The 14669-nt window shown below is 48.0% G+C and overlaps 1 protein-coding gene across 6 annotated transcripts in view; it reads left to right on the forward strand.

Annotated features, from left to right (window-relative positions):
* Positions 1-14669, forward strand: part of LRRC7 (leucine rich repeat containing 7) — a 102150-nt gene that overhangs the window by 34470 nt on the left and 53011 nt on the right. The window contains exons 2-3 of one of the 6 annotated variants that reach the window (XM_039555870.1): positions 10321-10523; positions 14436-14553. In XM_039555870.1, the coding sequence (XP_039411804.1) occupies positions 10321-10523; positions 14436-14553 (321 nt within the window). Of the gene's footprint in view, positions 1-8412; positions 10524-14435; positions 14554-14669 lie in introns of those variants that run through there. The other 5 variants (XM_039555873.1, XM_039555874.1, XM_039555872.1 and 2 more) reach the window with 5 other exon arrangements.

Raw genomic sequence — 14669 nt, forward strand, 5'->3', positions numbered from 1 at the left:
GTAGTAAATCAGAAAGTTCACGGTTGTCTTGGAGTCACCCAGCTCTAAGGGCTTTAATGGACATAATTCAGTGTATTTTGGCTGGATTTTATTGCTTTTTGGAGGTGACATCCACATTCCCCACAGGAGCCCTTCCCACTGCCTCCTCCAGGTCTCCCGAAGAGAATCCACGTGGACTGAGAAGGGACAAAGTGTCTCACAGCTGCTAAACTACCAATCTGTGAGAGATATTTCAACAAAAACGAGCATTAGATAGAATAATAAATATAAATAATATCATCTAAGAATAAAGGAAGTGTTTTGGCAACAGCCAGAGACGATTGGCAAATGTTGAGGAGCACTGGAGGAGGAGCTGGGGACCTTGTGCTGCTGTGGGGACATTGATCCACACCTTTTTTTTTCACCATTATCAGTAGAAAGGTGGCTGGGATCATTTACATGGAAATAAACTGATGGATGCATCGGCTGTCCCGATGAATTTAGAAAAGCTCTGGGAAAAGCCTCCGTTCCTGTGCTTGCACTGTGGGAATGACAAACAGGGATTGCTCAGCTCGGTTCTGGGAAAGGATCTGGGAAACAGGAGATTGGTGCCGTTCAAAAAACTGAGCTAAATCTTTACAAAATGCACCTGTTTGAGGGTTTTACTCTGGAAATGATAAAATTGGCAATTCCTGTCAGAATTAACTTGAGCTTTGTAAGCTGGGATTTGGAGGAGATTGTAACAACATTCCAAGCTTTGCTGGGAGTATTACGGCTGAAATTCCAGGCACATCTGGGCAGAACCTTCCGGCTTGATTTGGATGATTTTGGATGATTTGGATGATTTTGGCTTTGGTTTGGTTTGTGGTTGTCCAAACAGTTCAGTATTTGATAACCGCCACAGAAAATACCCATAAAATCCTCATTCAGCCCAGGATGGGAAATTCCCTATTTCCCTTCCCTCTGGATTAGAGCTCCATGCCTTTGGGCCAGGCTTGAACTCCTTTGCTGGAGTCACCAGAGCAGGCTGGAAATGGAAATTTGGTGGTTATTTTTAAGTTGCTCCCAAAAAAGCAAAAGCCCAAAGGCTCTCGGTGCCTTTATCCAGCTAAGGCTGAATGCAGCAGGTGGGTGGACGGTAAATTTATCCAAGGGTTTTGTCCATGTTTTTTAATCTGGCTCCAGGCTGTGGCTCTGGACATCCAGCACTTGTTGTGATTGCTCTGGGGAGGAGCCTCAGCCTAAACTAAACCAGCTGAGACAAGGAAAATCCGTATGTTTTGTTGGAAAGCTTAGGCTAAACAAGGGAAATAGTAAAAAAAAATCCCAAAGCAAATCACTGTGGCTGAAGGAAAAGGATGTGCCAAAGTCTTCCAGAGCTGTTCTGTCCACACCTGCAATTCCCAAAGCTCTGCTGTTCCCTCCCCTTAGGAATGCAGCACTTTTATTCCCGGAGTGGAACGATTTGGTGCAGTTCTGGTGGCTGCTCCCAGTTTACAGCACGAGCGATAAAATTCCCCTGAGAAAGTCATTGCTAGGATTGCATAATTGGGCATTAAAGTTCTGATTATACTTTCCAAACTCCGGGACTTTGTTAAAAACCTGACATTCCAAAGCACTGAATTTCAGTGTTTGACAGCTCAGCTGTGAGAGTTTTTTTACAGAACATTTGTACCAGAAGAACAGCATGTTAATTGCCTAAAAAAAAACTGGGACAGATTAATCATGGAGCAGGATACTTGGGAGAGTGTAGTTCTAGAGCCCTCTGCTGATGGATTTCCTCATGGAAAGGGTGGTCAGGCTCTGGAAGGGGCTGGAGTACCCATCCCTGGAGGTGTCCAAGGATGTGGCACTCGGTGACAAGGTGGGCATCGGGCACAGCTTGGACTCGATGACCCTGGAGGTCTTTTCCAACCTCCCTCATCCTGGATTCTGCAGCCATCCCAGCAGACTTCCTGCTTTTCCATGATGTCCTTGAACATTTTTGCCATTATCCCTGCTCCTTAAACCCCTGACCCTGGAGGTGTTCCAGCTGAAACACCGGAGTGACCTCTGTGTGCAGTTTGGAGAGCGACTGGCTGCTGGTAGCTGGCCTTGGATAAGGAGTTTACAGCCACAAAGCGCTCAGTATCAACGCTTTATTTTCACTTTGTTGTTAGAAATGGAAGCTGGGTTTGTGTCATGCAATAAAATGACGGAATCGATCTCCTGAGTCAGAACAGACCCACAGGGATCGTCCAGCTCCAGCTTCTGGCCCTGCACAGCTCTCGTTTGTTGTTCTTTGAAGCAGGGAGGGCTTTGTTTTCCCAAATTTATCCAGCCAAGGCTTTCTGGCACAATCATTTCCTGGGAGCAGGGAGGAGCCGTCCTGGAGCTGCCCTGGAATCTCCCATTTCCTTGTCCAAGGGCAGCTGCTCTGGGGGTGACTCCGACGGTGCCATGGGAAGGGTTGGGAGCCTCCTGTTTCCAGATCCCCCCTCAGAACAAGGAGAGGGTTGAATTTCAGCCAGAGAGGCTGTGCTGAGCTCTGAGCTCTGAGTTCTGAATTCATCTCCCTTCGATGGGGGAACTGACCCTGGCAAAACTTGTTTGAACCACGAAAGAGCGGGAGGCATCGGAGTGTTAAAAACCGGGATACGGGAAGGAAGTGAGGACGTGCCACAGATTTCCTTAGGGAAGTGAAATCCAGTTTCAGGGAACCACTTGCCAGTTCTTTCCTTTTTTGAAAGAACATTGTCTGGGCAACCTGAGGCTGCCCCTGGATCCCTGGCAGTGTCCAAGGCCAGGCTGGACGGGGTTTGGAGCAGCCTGGGATCATGGAAGGTGTCGCTGCCCATGGCTGGGGTGGCACTGGATGGGCTTTGAGGTCCCTCCCATTCCAGGATTCCATGCTATCCACTGAAATACAGAGGAGACAGGCTCAGGAATTCCTGGATAATGAGGTGTTTATGGGGATAAATGTCGGGCTTAATGTAAAATCATTTGCTCATGTTCAAGGAACCAATTTTCCACAGCTGCTTGTGGGAATTCTGCCCTTGAGATTTCCCTGGTGCTGACATTCCCTGTACAGCCACAGACTTTGGCATTCCCATAATCCCATTTATAAACAGCCATGGGGCAGCTTCCTGCACTGCATCCACAGCTAGGAGAGGGGTGGAATAACAGGACAAGGAGGAACTGGTGGACAGTAAAAGGTTTTATGCTTTTTGTCAAAATATAAGGAGTGGAGTGAGCAGGGAAAAGTTTTGAGTTGGGAGTGAACAATGGGAAGAACGAAATCCCCTGCTTGTGCAGGGCAATGGAATGTTTCCGTAGGAATTCCTAGAAGAGAGGGTAATTCCATGGCAAAGAAAGGATAATCCCACAGGGCAGAAAGGCAACCTGATTATTGGGAATAACTGTGGTGGTGCAGAACTTTAAACCCAGATGTGGAGTTTGGGGAGCTGAGGGAAGAGGGTGTGAGCCAGGGGAGGGGTCCAGAGTGGGAGCTGTGCTTGGAATGGGATGCACGGAGGGAGGGAATCAAGGAGCAGTGGGATGGGGAAGGAAGGAGAGGATGGCCCAGGTGAGAATTATTGCTGGGGAATAACTGGAAGAGCAGAGAAGGTTAAAGAAGGTAAATGACAGCTGGGAAATAGTGGGAATATCTGTAGGAATGGGGACCTTGTGGGATAGAAACTCTCTCAAGGTGCAGTTGGAGTGGTGGAGCTTGGCAGAAAAGCTGGCATGGGATCAGAACTGGAATTTTTAACGGTTCAAAAATCCCTGTTCTGTTCAGAAAGGAAAAGGTTCTGTGACAGGATGGGAACATTTCCCCCAGGGAGAGAGCGACACATTTTCCAGGCAGTTTGTTCTGGGTATTCCAGAGGTTTGGGGAATACAGAAATGAGCTTGATCTCCTGTTTGGAACTGCAGTAATACCTGCTCCAGTGTGGATGTCCCATCCCATGGGAGAGAGGCAGCAGGGACAGGGAGGAAGGGAGAGGTCCCTCATCCCTCAGGAGAAGAGAGACCCCGAGGGGCTGGAGTGTGTCCAGGGCAGGGAATGGAGCTGGGAAGGGGCTGGAGCCCCAGGAGAGGCTGAGGGAGCTGGGAAAGGGCTGGAGCCCCAGGAGAGGCTGAGGGAGCTGGGAAGGGGCTGGAGCCCCAGGAGAGGCTGAGGGAGCTGGGAAAGGGGCTCAGGCTGGAGCAAAGGAGGCTCAGGGGGGACCTTGTGGCTCTGCACAAGTCCCTGACAGGAGGGGGCAGCCGGGGGGGTCGGGCTCTGCTGGCAGGGAACAGGGACAGGAGGAGAGGGAACGGCCTCAGGCTGGGCTGGGGAGGCTCAGGGTGGACATCAGCAGGAATTTCTGCATGGAAAGGGTGCTCAGGCCTTGGCAGGGGCTGCCCAGGGAGGTTTGGAGTGCCCATCCCTGGAGGTGCTCGAGGAATGTGTGGATGTGGCACTTGGGGACACGGCCAGGGCTGCTGGGTGACGGCTGAACTCGCTGATCTAAAAGATCTTTTCCAACCGTACAATTCCAGGGTTCTGTGATTCCACATCTGTGCCAGAGGATCAGCTCTCATTGTGAGTCACAGTTGTGGCTCTCAATTAAAACTTCCTGTCCTGGCTGCAGTTTGTGGCTCCCGTTCCCCTCCCTGGCACTGCCACCCTGCCAGCTCAGCGGAATGCCCCTGCTTCTGCTGCTGCAATCCTGCTGAGCTGATTATCGTGTCAGCAATAATGCAGCTGGATTGTGATGGAAACCACTGGAAAGTAATTGGGGATTCTGTAGGATCCTGTGAGGAAGAAACCCAGACTTACTGGAAGTTCTGTTGTTCCTCCTCGAATCCCACTTTGTTTCCGTGGTGCCCTTAGCAGGTAAATGATTTTCTCTGCTCTTCCTTTGGAGAGCACTTCCAGCCACTGCTCCATAAAGCAGCAAATAAAGCCCATTTCATCCCAAATTTCACAGCAGATAATCTCTTAAACTAAAGGATTACTTCAAATAAAAGCTGCGAGACATCGAAGATCCAAGCAGAAATGTAAATTCCCTGATTTCCAGACAGCACACTTCCCAAAGAAATGTCTCTTGTTTGTTGGGATTCTCTCCTGCTGAAATGTCTGCAGGGTGAGCTGTCAAAGTGATTGGAATTTCTAGCAATTAAGAGCATAATGATTAATTTTGAACATGTGTCACTAATGTGCAACAAATTGCTGGAATTCTGTCGCTTCTATAAAAAGAATCGGGGGTTTTCCTTGAGGTCATGCAGAAATTGTCCGTGGGGAGAACAGGACACAGATTTTTAATCATCAAACCAACCCCAAGCACTGCTTTTGCTGTCACTAAAATGTCCTTGCAACTGGAGTCATCATCACCTCGGATTATCCAAAAAACCCTTACTCAGGAAAGCTCCTTGAGGAGTTCCAAGGCGAGGCCAACAGTAACCTTTGGAATCAATGAATATCTTACCAGGAAAGATAAAGATTTGCCTTTATATCCCAAAGGGCTGAGCTCTGGGCATTCAAAACTGATACTCTGTGGAAATAATTCTTCAATTTTACTTTACCCTTCTCTGCACCTTTCCCACATCTCAAGGTGTTGAGGTCCCAAGGGACCTCCCGGGACTTGTAGCAAAGCCAGGGAAACTTTCCCTCATTAATATTCCCGGGAGACAAAGGCTGAAATCTGATTCTTCATGCTTGGTTATTTTACTTTAGGATTAGCCAAATCTGAATGGAAACCTGAGCACAGACCATTGTAATGGGGACATAATGAAGAGAATTCAATTATCTGCATTAAATGGTGTTTCTGGGGGAGATATGCTGCTTATCTGGGAATTTCTGTGCAGGAAAACAATTCAGATAATATTTCACACCCCTCTCTTTGATGAGACCAATTCCCCTTTGGAAGCTCCCTAATAATTCTGTTGTTGTGACTTCAGAGCCAGAGTTTCTTAATCTTTTCAGGGAGATTAATGAAGACTATTACCAATTATACAACCTGGATAAATCCCTAATTTTGTGTTTCCAGTTAGGAACAGCGACATTCCCGCCTCCCTCACCCAGCTCTGGGGGGAGGTTTGGGAGAAAGTGCTGCTTGCTTCTGAACAGGGTGTGGAAAAGTGTAACTTCAATCAAATAGAGTGACTTCCAGTGGAGAATCCCAGGATTAGTGAGGCTGGAAAAGCCTTCCAAGGTCATTGAGTCCAACCTGCAACCGATCCACTCCGATGTTTTTTTGGGACATCAAAGATTCCACCCCAGCCATGGCAGGGACACCTCCCACTGTCCCAGGCTGCTCCCAGCCCCAGTGTCCAGCCTGGCCTTGGGCACTGCCAGGGATCCAGGGGCAGCCCCAGCTGCTCTGGGCACCCTGTGCCAGGGCCTGCCCACCCTCCCAGGGAACAATTCCTCCCCAATATCCCATCCATCCCTGCCCTCTGGCACTGGGAAGCCATTCCCTGTGTCCTGTCCCCCTTGCTCCACCTCTGTGACCATCCTGGTGCCTCCTCTGGACTCTCTCCAGCAGCTCCAGGTCCTTCCCATGCCCCAGGGCTGGGGCAGCTCTGCAGGTGGGGTCTCACCTGGGCAGGGCAGAGGGGCAGGATCCAGGCTTGGAATGCTCCTTCCCATCTGGATATCTTATGGGGATTCAAGCAGATTTTTCAGGAAGGGCAGTGCTGCTTTCCAGGCGGAGAATAAGCAGATTACCCCTCATCAGAGGCCTTTTCTGAACGGGAAAATGGGGAGGAAATGCAAAGCAGCAGCAAGGACTGATGTAAGAGCTTACATAAGCACAGTTCCCGTGTCACAAGCACGAGATTATGGCTGGAGACAAAAGTTTGGGATAAAGAATACAAGGTAGAGGTGGTGAGAGCTGCACAGCTCACAGAGCAAAGAAACAAAGTGCTAAAAACTCCCAGTTTCGTGCAAAGCTGGTGCCCACAAAGCTGCAGCTCACGGAAAGGTGAGCAGCAAATTAAAAACAAGAAGCTGGGTGAGGAGGTGGCGAAGCTGTGGAAAGGTTCCACGTGGTTGTAAATGCAGAGAGAATCTTCCTCCTCCTTCAAAGCTCTGAATTATTGACAGGGTTGTGTTTCTAATTGCAGTGGGGTGCTGCAAATGAAGATGACTCCGAGAGCTTTGAAGTTCCCTAATTATTGCAGTGACCCAGACTGGAACTGGACACTGTGGAAATCAGCCAGGCAGCCCACAGAATTAATTAAAGGGAAGAAAGGAAATAAAAGTGGATGTCTGCCCAGTGCCAGGAGAATATCCATGGGGGAGAGGCTTTGGGCTGAAGGAAATTCGAGGATTGTCTGCCTTTTAATTCCAACCTTAAACTCAGCTTTGTTCCTTTCCTTATGTGTAGTTCCAGTTATCAAATCTCTTTTGGCAGAGAAAATCCAAATTCTGGGGTATTGGAGCAAACTGGGAAACTCCCAGCACCTTCCCTAAGTCAGAGGGAGGAGCAGCTACCCTGGAACACCTCCCAGGAATCCTGGTGAATGCTCCAGAAAGGGCTCCTGCTTCCCAAACACGTTTTATGGGATTTGGAGAACAGAGGGATGTGCTTTAAAGAAGGGGAGGTTCAGACTGGATTCTTTATTGGAGATTGAGGTGGGACACTGGGAAGAAATTCCATGTTAATGGTGTTGATTGTGCTGCTAGTAAGAGAAAGAAAACAGGAGCAGAGAAGCCGTCCCTTGTGTGAGGTGTGTGACAAAGGAGGCACTGGAGAGAATTCCCTGCTGCTCTGGAAATAATCCCTGTTTCCTGAACCCTCTGGCAGCGCTTTACTGCTCATTCCAGCCCTGCCATGCTCCCATTCACACTTCCAAGTTCTCGATGTTCAGGATTTCTCTGTAACTTTCTGGCTCTGCCAGATCCCTGCAGCTGGGATTTCTTGGAGTTTTCTGAATGGAAGAGTGGGAGGGATTTGGGGTTTGCTGCCCGGTCAGACAGCTCAGGCTGGGCCCTGACATCCCAGACCCTGCTGGGTTGAATTTGGACTCTGGTTATTCACCGTGGCACTGCAGCAGCTCCCCAAGACACCAACGCTTCCGTGGAGTGTTCCATGGAAAACTTGTTTAGGAGAAAAATTAAATCCATCATGAATGTATCCTGCAGAACAGCAAATTAGAAATTGATTTATGCTGCCAGTTACACAGAGGCAACTTCTGGAGCTTTTTGCAGCAGCATTGTCACCACCTCTCTTCTACACCCCCTGCTTGACTCTTCAGGAGATCCCAGAATTGTGGAATGGTTGGGTTGGAAGGGACCACAAAGCTCATCCCATCCCACCCTGCCATGGCCAGGACACCTCCCACTGCCCTGGGCTGCTCCAGCCTGGCCTTGGGCACTGCCAGGGATCCAGGGGCAGCCACAGCTGCTCTGGGAATTCTATTCCAGCCCCTCCCCACCCTCCCAGCCTGGAATTCCTTCCCAGTATCCCACCTATCCCTGCCCTCTGGGTGCATCTCCTCGTGTGCAGGCCCATTGCAGGGGATAAAGCTTTTGAGATGAAGAAAAGGAATTGTTCTGTCTTGTTCCAAGATCCTTGGAATGCTGGAATTTGCTGAGCTGTTTCATCCCACCCTTAAATCAGCTGGGTGAACATGCAGCAGTTTTCTCTGTCTTTCCAGCAGGTGAGGGAAATGACTTCTCCTGTGACTCCTGCTAAACAGGGATTCGCGTTTTCCTGCACAAAAGATCCATTAATTGGGAAGGGATTGTATTTTACTGTAATTGATTTCCATGGAGCTCCCGTTTTCCTCAGATGAAGGATTTTCTTTATATGACAATGAACTCCAGGTACTGCTAATGAGCTGCTCGCTGGAGCTGAAAAGGAGCAGGTTCTATTTCTGCTGCTCTCCTCATTTATCTGCCTTTATTCAAGAAATAATCTGATTTTCCAGCTCTTTTGGAGGGTCTGATCTTCCTATTTAACGTGGGATGTGGGGCAATGACCTCCAGGACTCAGCTGTGGGGAATTACCATTTTCCCCAGAGTTAAACGGGGAAAAGCACCAGGCTCTGGTGTTTCCAGGAGGAGTGGGAGAGGAATCCCTTGCAGGATTAAGGAATGGATCCAGCTGCTGTGTCCCGCACTCAGCTCATCCAGGGGGTGGCTCCTGGACTGATCCTTTTCCATGAGCAGCCACCAGCACCAAGAAAAGGATCCCTGAACATCAGGAGAGAACAAAATGTAGGGAAGGAAAGTGTAATTACCAAAGCTGGAATTAGTCCAGGGTAGGAATTAATAACGCTGAAATTAATAAAAGGTTTAATTACCACAAGCCCACAGGGCATGAAATTCTACTCTTTTCGATTGTAGCCCAGATCCTTCCATTCCATACTGGTGCTTCCTGCAAAAACCTTATTTTGCTTTTTTTGGACTGATTTAGTGCTTTTTTTTCCCCTAAATATAACTCAAAACACTGAAGTGGTTTGGAAAATGGGAGTTGAGGCTTGAGCCCTCCTTGTCTTTGTGGTAAATACATTTCAGGACAGCCTGATGTATCCATAATGTTTAAATAACTCCAGGATGGCTTTAGGGACTGCTTGACGTGTTCCAAATCTGCTTTTGGAGTGTTCTCTCCATCCTGAAGTGGTTTTGTTGCAGTGATGAGGAGTAGGGCTCTGTGTAGGGTTACTCACTGAGTTAGGGGTGCTCACACGCACTGGGGGTGAGAAAGGGTCTGCAGCCCTGGGATCGAGGGTGGGAGAAGTTTGGGAGAACTTCCTGGGTGTGTATTTGAGTGCAGAAAAAGGAATGGATTTTGCTAAACCCCTTCTCAGGGTTTCCAGCAGAGCGCGGTGGCACGGGAGGAGCAGGAATGGTTTGGGATTGCACAGCAGCCAAGGATTCCATTCCTGCTTTCCTCAGCTGCTTCGGGAGCCTGTGGAAGCTGCTGGAGCCCTGCTGCTGTGGGGGATCCAGGGATAATGCCCCTTTCCCAAGGGAATCCGACCCAGGTGACCCCACCTGAGCCCAGGCTGGGGCTCGCTTCCCGCTGGGCTGGGGACCAGCCTTGGCTCGGGGCTTCCATGGATGGGTTTGGGTTTTGTGGCTCCCCACAGCTCATTTTCCCATAAACACGTGCTTGTGGCTGGGCTTGGCGTGTTCCCTTCTGTCCCAGAGTGGGGAACAGCTGCAGGATTGAGGTTTGGTCATTCCACTGGCAAATCCCACCTTTTCATTCCAGAAAGGCACCACAAGAACTGCGCAGTGCAGACTCCGGATATCTCTCAGGAAAACTGGTTTTAATGAACCTCAATCCGGAGAATAATTCCCAGGAACATTCCCCTGAATGCTGCTGGTGTCACAGTCCTGCTTTTCCTCCCTTTTTCCCTCAGTATGCTGCTTGGAGATGACAACCAAAAGGAAAATCATCGGCCGCCTGGTGCCGTGCCGGTGTTTCCGTGGGGAGGAGGAGATCGTCTCCGTGCTGGATTATTCCCACTGTGGCCTGCAGCAGGTGCCAAAGGAGGTTTTCAGCTTCGAGCGGACCCTGGAGGAGCTTTACCTCGATGCCAACCAGATTGAGGAGCTTCCCAAGGTAATCCATGGGATGTGAGGGCAAAGCCACGGCCTGGAATGTGTGCCCGGCTCTGGGATAGGGATTGCTCCTGACCGGAGCTCCTGGGGAGAGCTGGGGGCTCCAGGGTTATTCCTTGGAATTGGTGCTGGACTGGGAGGAGTAGGGACTCCTGCTCCTTCTTCACATCACAGGAATGGGGCAGCTGCTGGAGCCTGAAAGTGGGAAAAACAACTCTTCAAGAGAAAGGGTTCTGGCCCCGGAAACTCCTGTGGTATCCATGCCTTGATCAGGAGTCACCACTGCCTTTGGAGCCTCTCTGTCCCTGCTTTCCAAAGCAAGCTCTCCTTCAGGATGAGCCCTTTATCCCTGTGGGATATTGCTGGGAATGCCAGTGCTGTGCTCTCCTTCAGGATGAGCCCTTTATCCCTGTGGGATATTGCTGGGAATGCCAGTGCTGTGCTCTGTGTCAGGATCAGCCCTTTATCCCTGTGGGATATTGCTGGGAATGCCAGTGCTGTGCTCTCCTTCAGGATGAGCCCTTTATCCCTGTGGGATACTGTTGGGAAGTACCCACTGTCCAACACTGCCCTGAGATCATCCAAGTCATCCTTCCAGTGTAAAACTCCTCCTCTGGAATCTTTCAGTCCATTCTCCTGCTGGTCACTGTTCACTATAAGGAATTAAAAGTCACTGTAGCTGAAATGTTCTGGAAACAAAAGAGGGAAAGGTGGAAAAACCAATTAATGGCAGGTGCTGGCTCCACAATGAAACATCAAGGGATGGGATCCAGGCCTTAATGGAATTGTTCTCCACAATAATGAAAGGTGCTTACAGATCTTTCATTAAACATTGCTCCATTCTCCATCACCTCACAGCAGATTTCCCATTTTTGCTGCACAGAGACTTTGTAAAGATTCCATTTACAAAAGTAGAAAATGGACTTTTTCCGTGCCATGGAGTTGCTTTGCTGGGATGTGATGGTTCACTGCTTGGGAGGTGGCACTCCATGGAGGAATTCTGCACAGATGGTGGGGCAGGGCAGCCAAAATCCCTTTATTTTCATGTAAAAATGCTGTGGAGAGCTGGCTGAGCTCTCCTGGAGACATAGCACAGAACCAGCTGGGTTCTATTCCAGAAATCCCAAATGGATCCTGGGGAAAACCTGCTCAGGAAGCCCTGAGGTCCCATTGTCTTATAATAATAACAACAACAATAATAATAATAATAATAAAAAAACCAATAATAATATATTTTCTTATTTTCCTTCTGCTACTGAGGAATATTGGGAGTGTCTCATTTAGGGAGGGTTTTTTGGGATATTTGCGTTGGGTCTCTTGGAATTATCGAAGTGTTTCAGACTTGGGCTTGAGGGAAAACAAATGTATCAGGGCAAGATGCCATAATTCTGTATGGAAAAAAATGAGGACCAAAGGGAAGAGGTCCAAAATGCTGCAACTGGGATGAAGGAGATAATTTTCATTTAGAGTAAATCGAGTTTAACATAATCTTGGCCATGTGGAAGAGAAGATTAATGACAGTGTTAATAGCACTCATCAGTTTTGGTCTTGGGCCTTTATTAATTGTTACCAGGAAATTCAGCAGTCGAAATAATTCCTTTATCAAATTTTCTGCTCCAGGTGTTTTTGCTGCAGAGCTCAGAGCTTTTTTTCATCACTGAATTAACGTTCCAGGAGAGAAAAAGGCCTTTTTCCCGTGAAACTGGCACTGTCTTACTTACCATGAACTTTTTGTGTTGTACATTAAACTCTACCACTCTCTCCTCCCTCTGTAAATGTGATTGCAAAGAATTTATTCCAGAGGAAAATTTTGGCCAGTTTCTGGTTTTTGCTAGATACTCTGTGCCTCTGATATAACAAAATTCTTTTGAATCAAAACCCTTGATCATGTTTTATTATTGAATGAGGAAACAACTCAGTTAAGTCCAGCTCTGCTTTAGTTTCACGTGATGCTCTAGAGCCCAGTCAATTCTTTTCCATTGAACTGATGCCTTTAACTCACTCTGCCTGATCTTATTTTTATTTTTACCCTGCATTTTATGTATCATAATGATGATTTCTTTTCGTGCTGATTTTTAGTTCTTCATTTCTTGGTTTTTTAAGCATTTACAAGATTATTTTACATTTCTTGCTCTCTTTTTGGCTAAACCCAGCCAAGTCTTTTTATTCTTTTTGCCTTTGACTTCATTCTCCTGCTGCAAAAAGGGCCCTTATTTGTATGAGTCAAGTGAATTGATGACTAATAAAGAGCAAATTGATCTGGATGAAAGTGGAGTCGCTGGAATCAGCATCCAGAAAAACATGAGTGGGATGGAATTCTCCCCAGAGGTGCAGAATAAAACCCTGATTTTGTAACTCAGAGCTCGGTAGCACCGCTTGGCTTCGGTCTGACAGGAATCAAAGTTGTGTATGGACAGAGGGAATGATGATCCCAACAAAATCCTGATGGCCAGGGAGCTCTGGGAACTGGGAAAAATATCTGTTGAACATCCAGTGGGTGGAAACCAAGCAGTCTTGGGGCCACATTCCCGCATTCCATGTCTCATATTCCTTCTGGTACAGCAGCACATCATAAAATCACTCCAGAGGGAAGATTTTTAATTGGGCTTCTCCCTTCAGCACTTCCAGAGCCTTGGGTGTGTCCAGGTGGGGTCAGAACTCTGAGTTCTGAGCCTTCCTTAGCTCCCAGAGGAATTCCTCAGGCTGGGAATGTGCTCTGGGTATTTCCTTTCCCATGCAATATTTCATTTGTCTTCTTTAGTTCATCCCATTTCCTGCCCGAGGCGTGGCATGGAGTGGCCACGTCCCAAAACCTGGCAGATTCCCTGTGCTGGACATTCCCGCGATCCAAAGCCAACGCTGGAGTCTCTTGGTTGTGTCACTTCCCAGCCTGGTCCCAGAGGATGTGTTTCCTTAAGGGAGGAAAAGCTCCTGGATTCATTGGGAAGGAAGTGCTCATTTTCCAGAGGCACATTCCCTGTGGATGGGGTGGGAAGCGCAGTCCCAGCACGGGCTGAGGTTTTTTCTCACCCTGAGCACTTGTTGCTCACAGCATTCCCTCTCCTTTTCCTGAGAATCAATTCTGTTGAAGGAAAAGCAGGATTTTCCCGAAGGATTACGACAGAAATGTTTCAAAATTATCTGAAATGTACTCAAAGTGAAGTAACACACTGGAATTTTCACAGCATTCCTGTGGTAATTTGTTCTTCCATGGATACTCAGTTGAGTTTTCCATCCAGGCAATCAAATTATTCTGCATTCCCAGATAGTTCATGGACTTTATCCTGACAGAGGGGTCTGGGAAAAAGACTAAACACGGTGGGAACATCTCTGGCATCTGAAGAACTCTCAGGAGGTGCCTGCAAAGGGCAGGTGTGGTCCAGAACTCCCTGAATTTCCTGGTGAAAACTGGGAGCCCACTTCTATAAAATTGGAATGGGACGGAAAAATTAGAATTGAGTCCTGAATTTTGGGCAGGGATTGGGGAAAAGTGTCCTTTGGATAATGCCAAAGCATTTGTGGATCTTGAGGATAATTAATTTAATCTGAGTGCAGACACAATATTTTAAAATCTGCCATGAACTGAAATTATGAAATCAAATATTTTAATTTACCAGGAGTCACAAAAATCTGGGAATTTTTATGGTCCATGTGAAAGATATCAATAATTATAATTTCTATGATGCAATGATATCAAAATTCATGGATGTGATGAATTTGCAGGTTTGGACTCTCTCTGAACATTCCTGCTACCAATGACCCGTTTGATTTATCCCTGTCGACTGTGGGAACGCCTTCCCAAAAACCCCATTGGGAGGACGGAATTCTGCTGTGGCAGGTGGGGGGTTTGTGGTGTTTGTGTGTCATGAATGATCCCAAATGGATTCTTTTTTCCCATGAAACCCTGGAACAGCAACTGTTCAACTGCCAAGCCCTGCGGAAGCTGAGCATTCCCGACAATGACCTGTCCAGCCTCCCAACGTCCATCGCCAGCCTGGTCAACCTCCGGGAGCTCGACATCAGCAAAAATGGTGAGGCCTCCAAATCCTGAGGATCCCAAGGAATTGGGAGCTGCAATGAAGTTTTACCTCCTCATGATGGAGAAATCGGTGCTCCGTCTCAGGGTTCCCGCCTGGTGCTTTGGGGA

This window comes from Corvus cornix, chromosome 8 (genome assembly GCF_000738735.6).
Source record: "Corvus cornix cornix isolate S_Up_H32 chromosome 8, ASM73873v5, whole genome shotgun sequence".
NCBI lineage: Eukaryota > Metazoa > Chordata > Aves > Passeriformes > Corvidae > Corvus > Corvus cornix.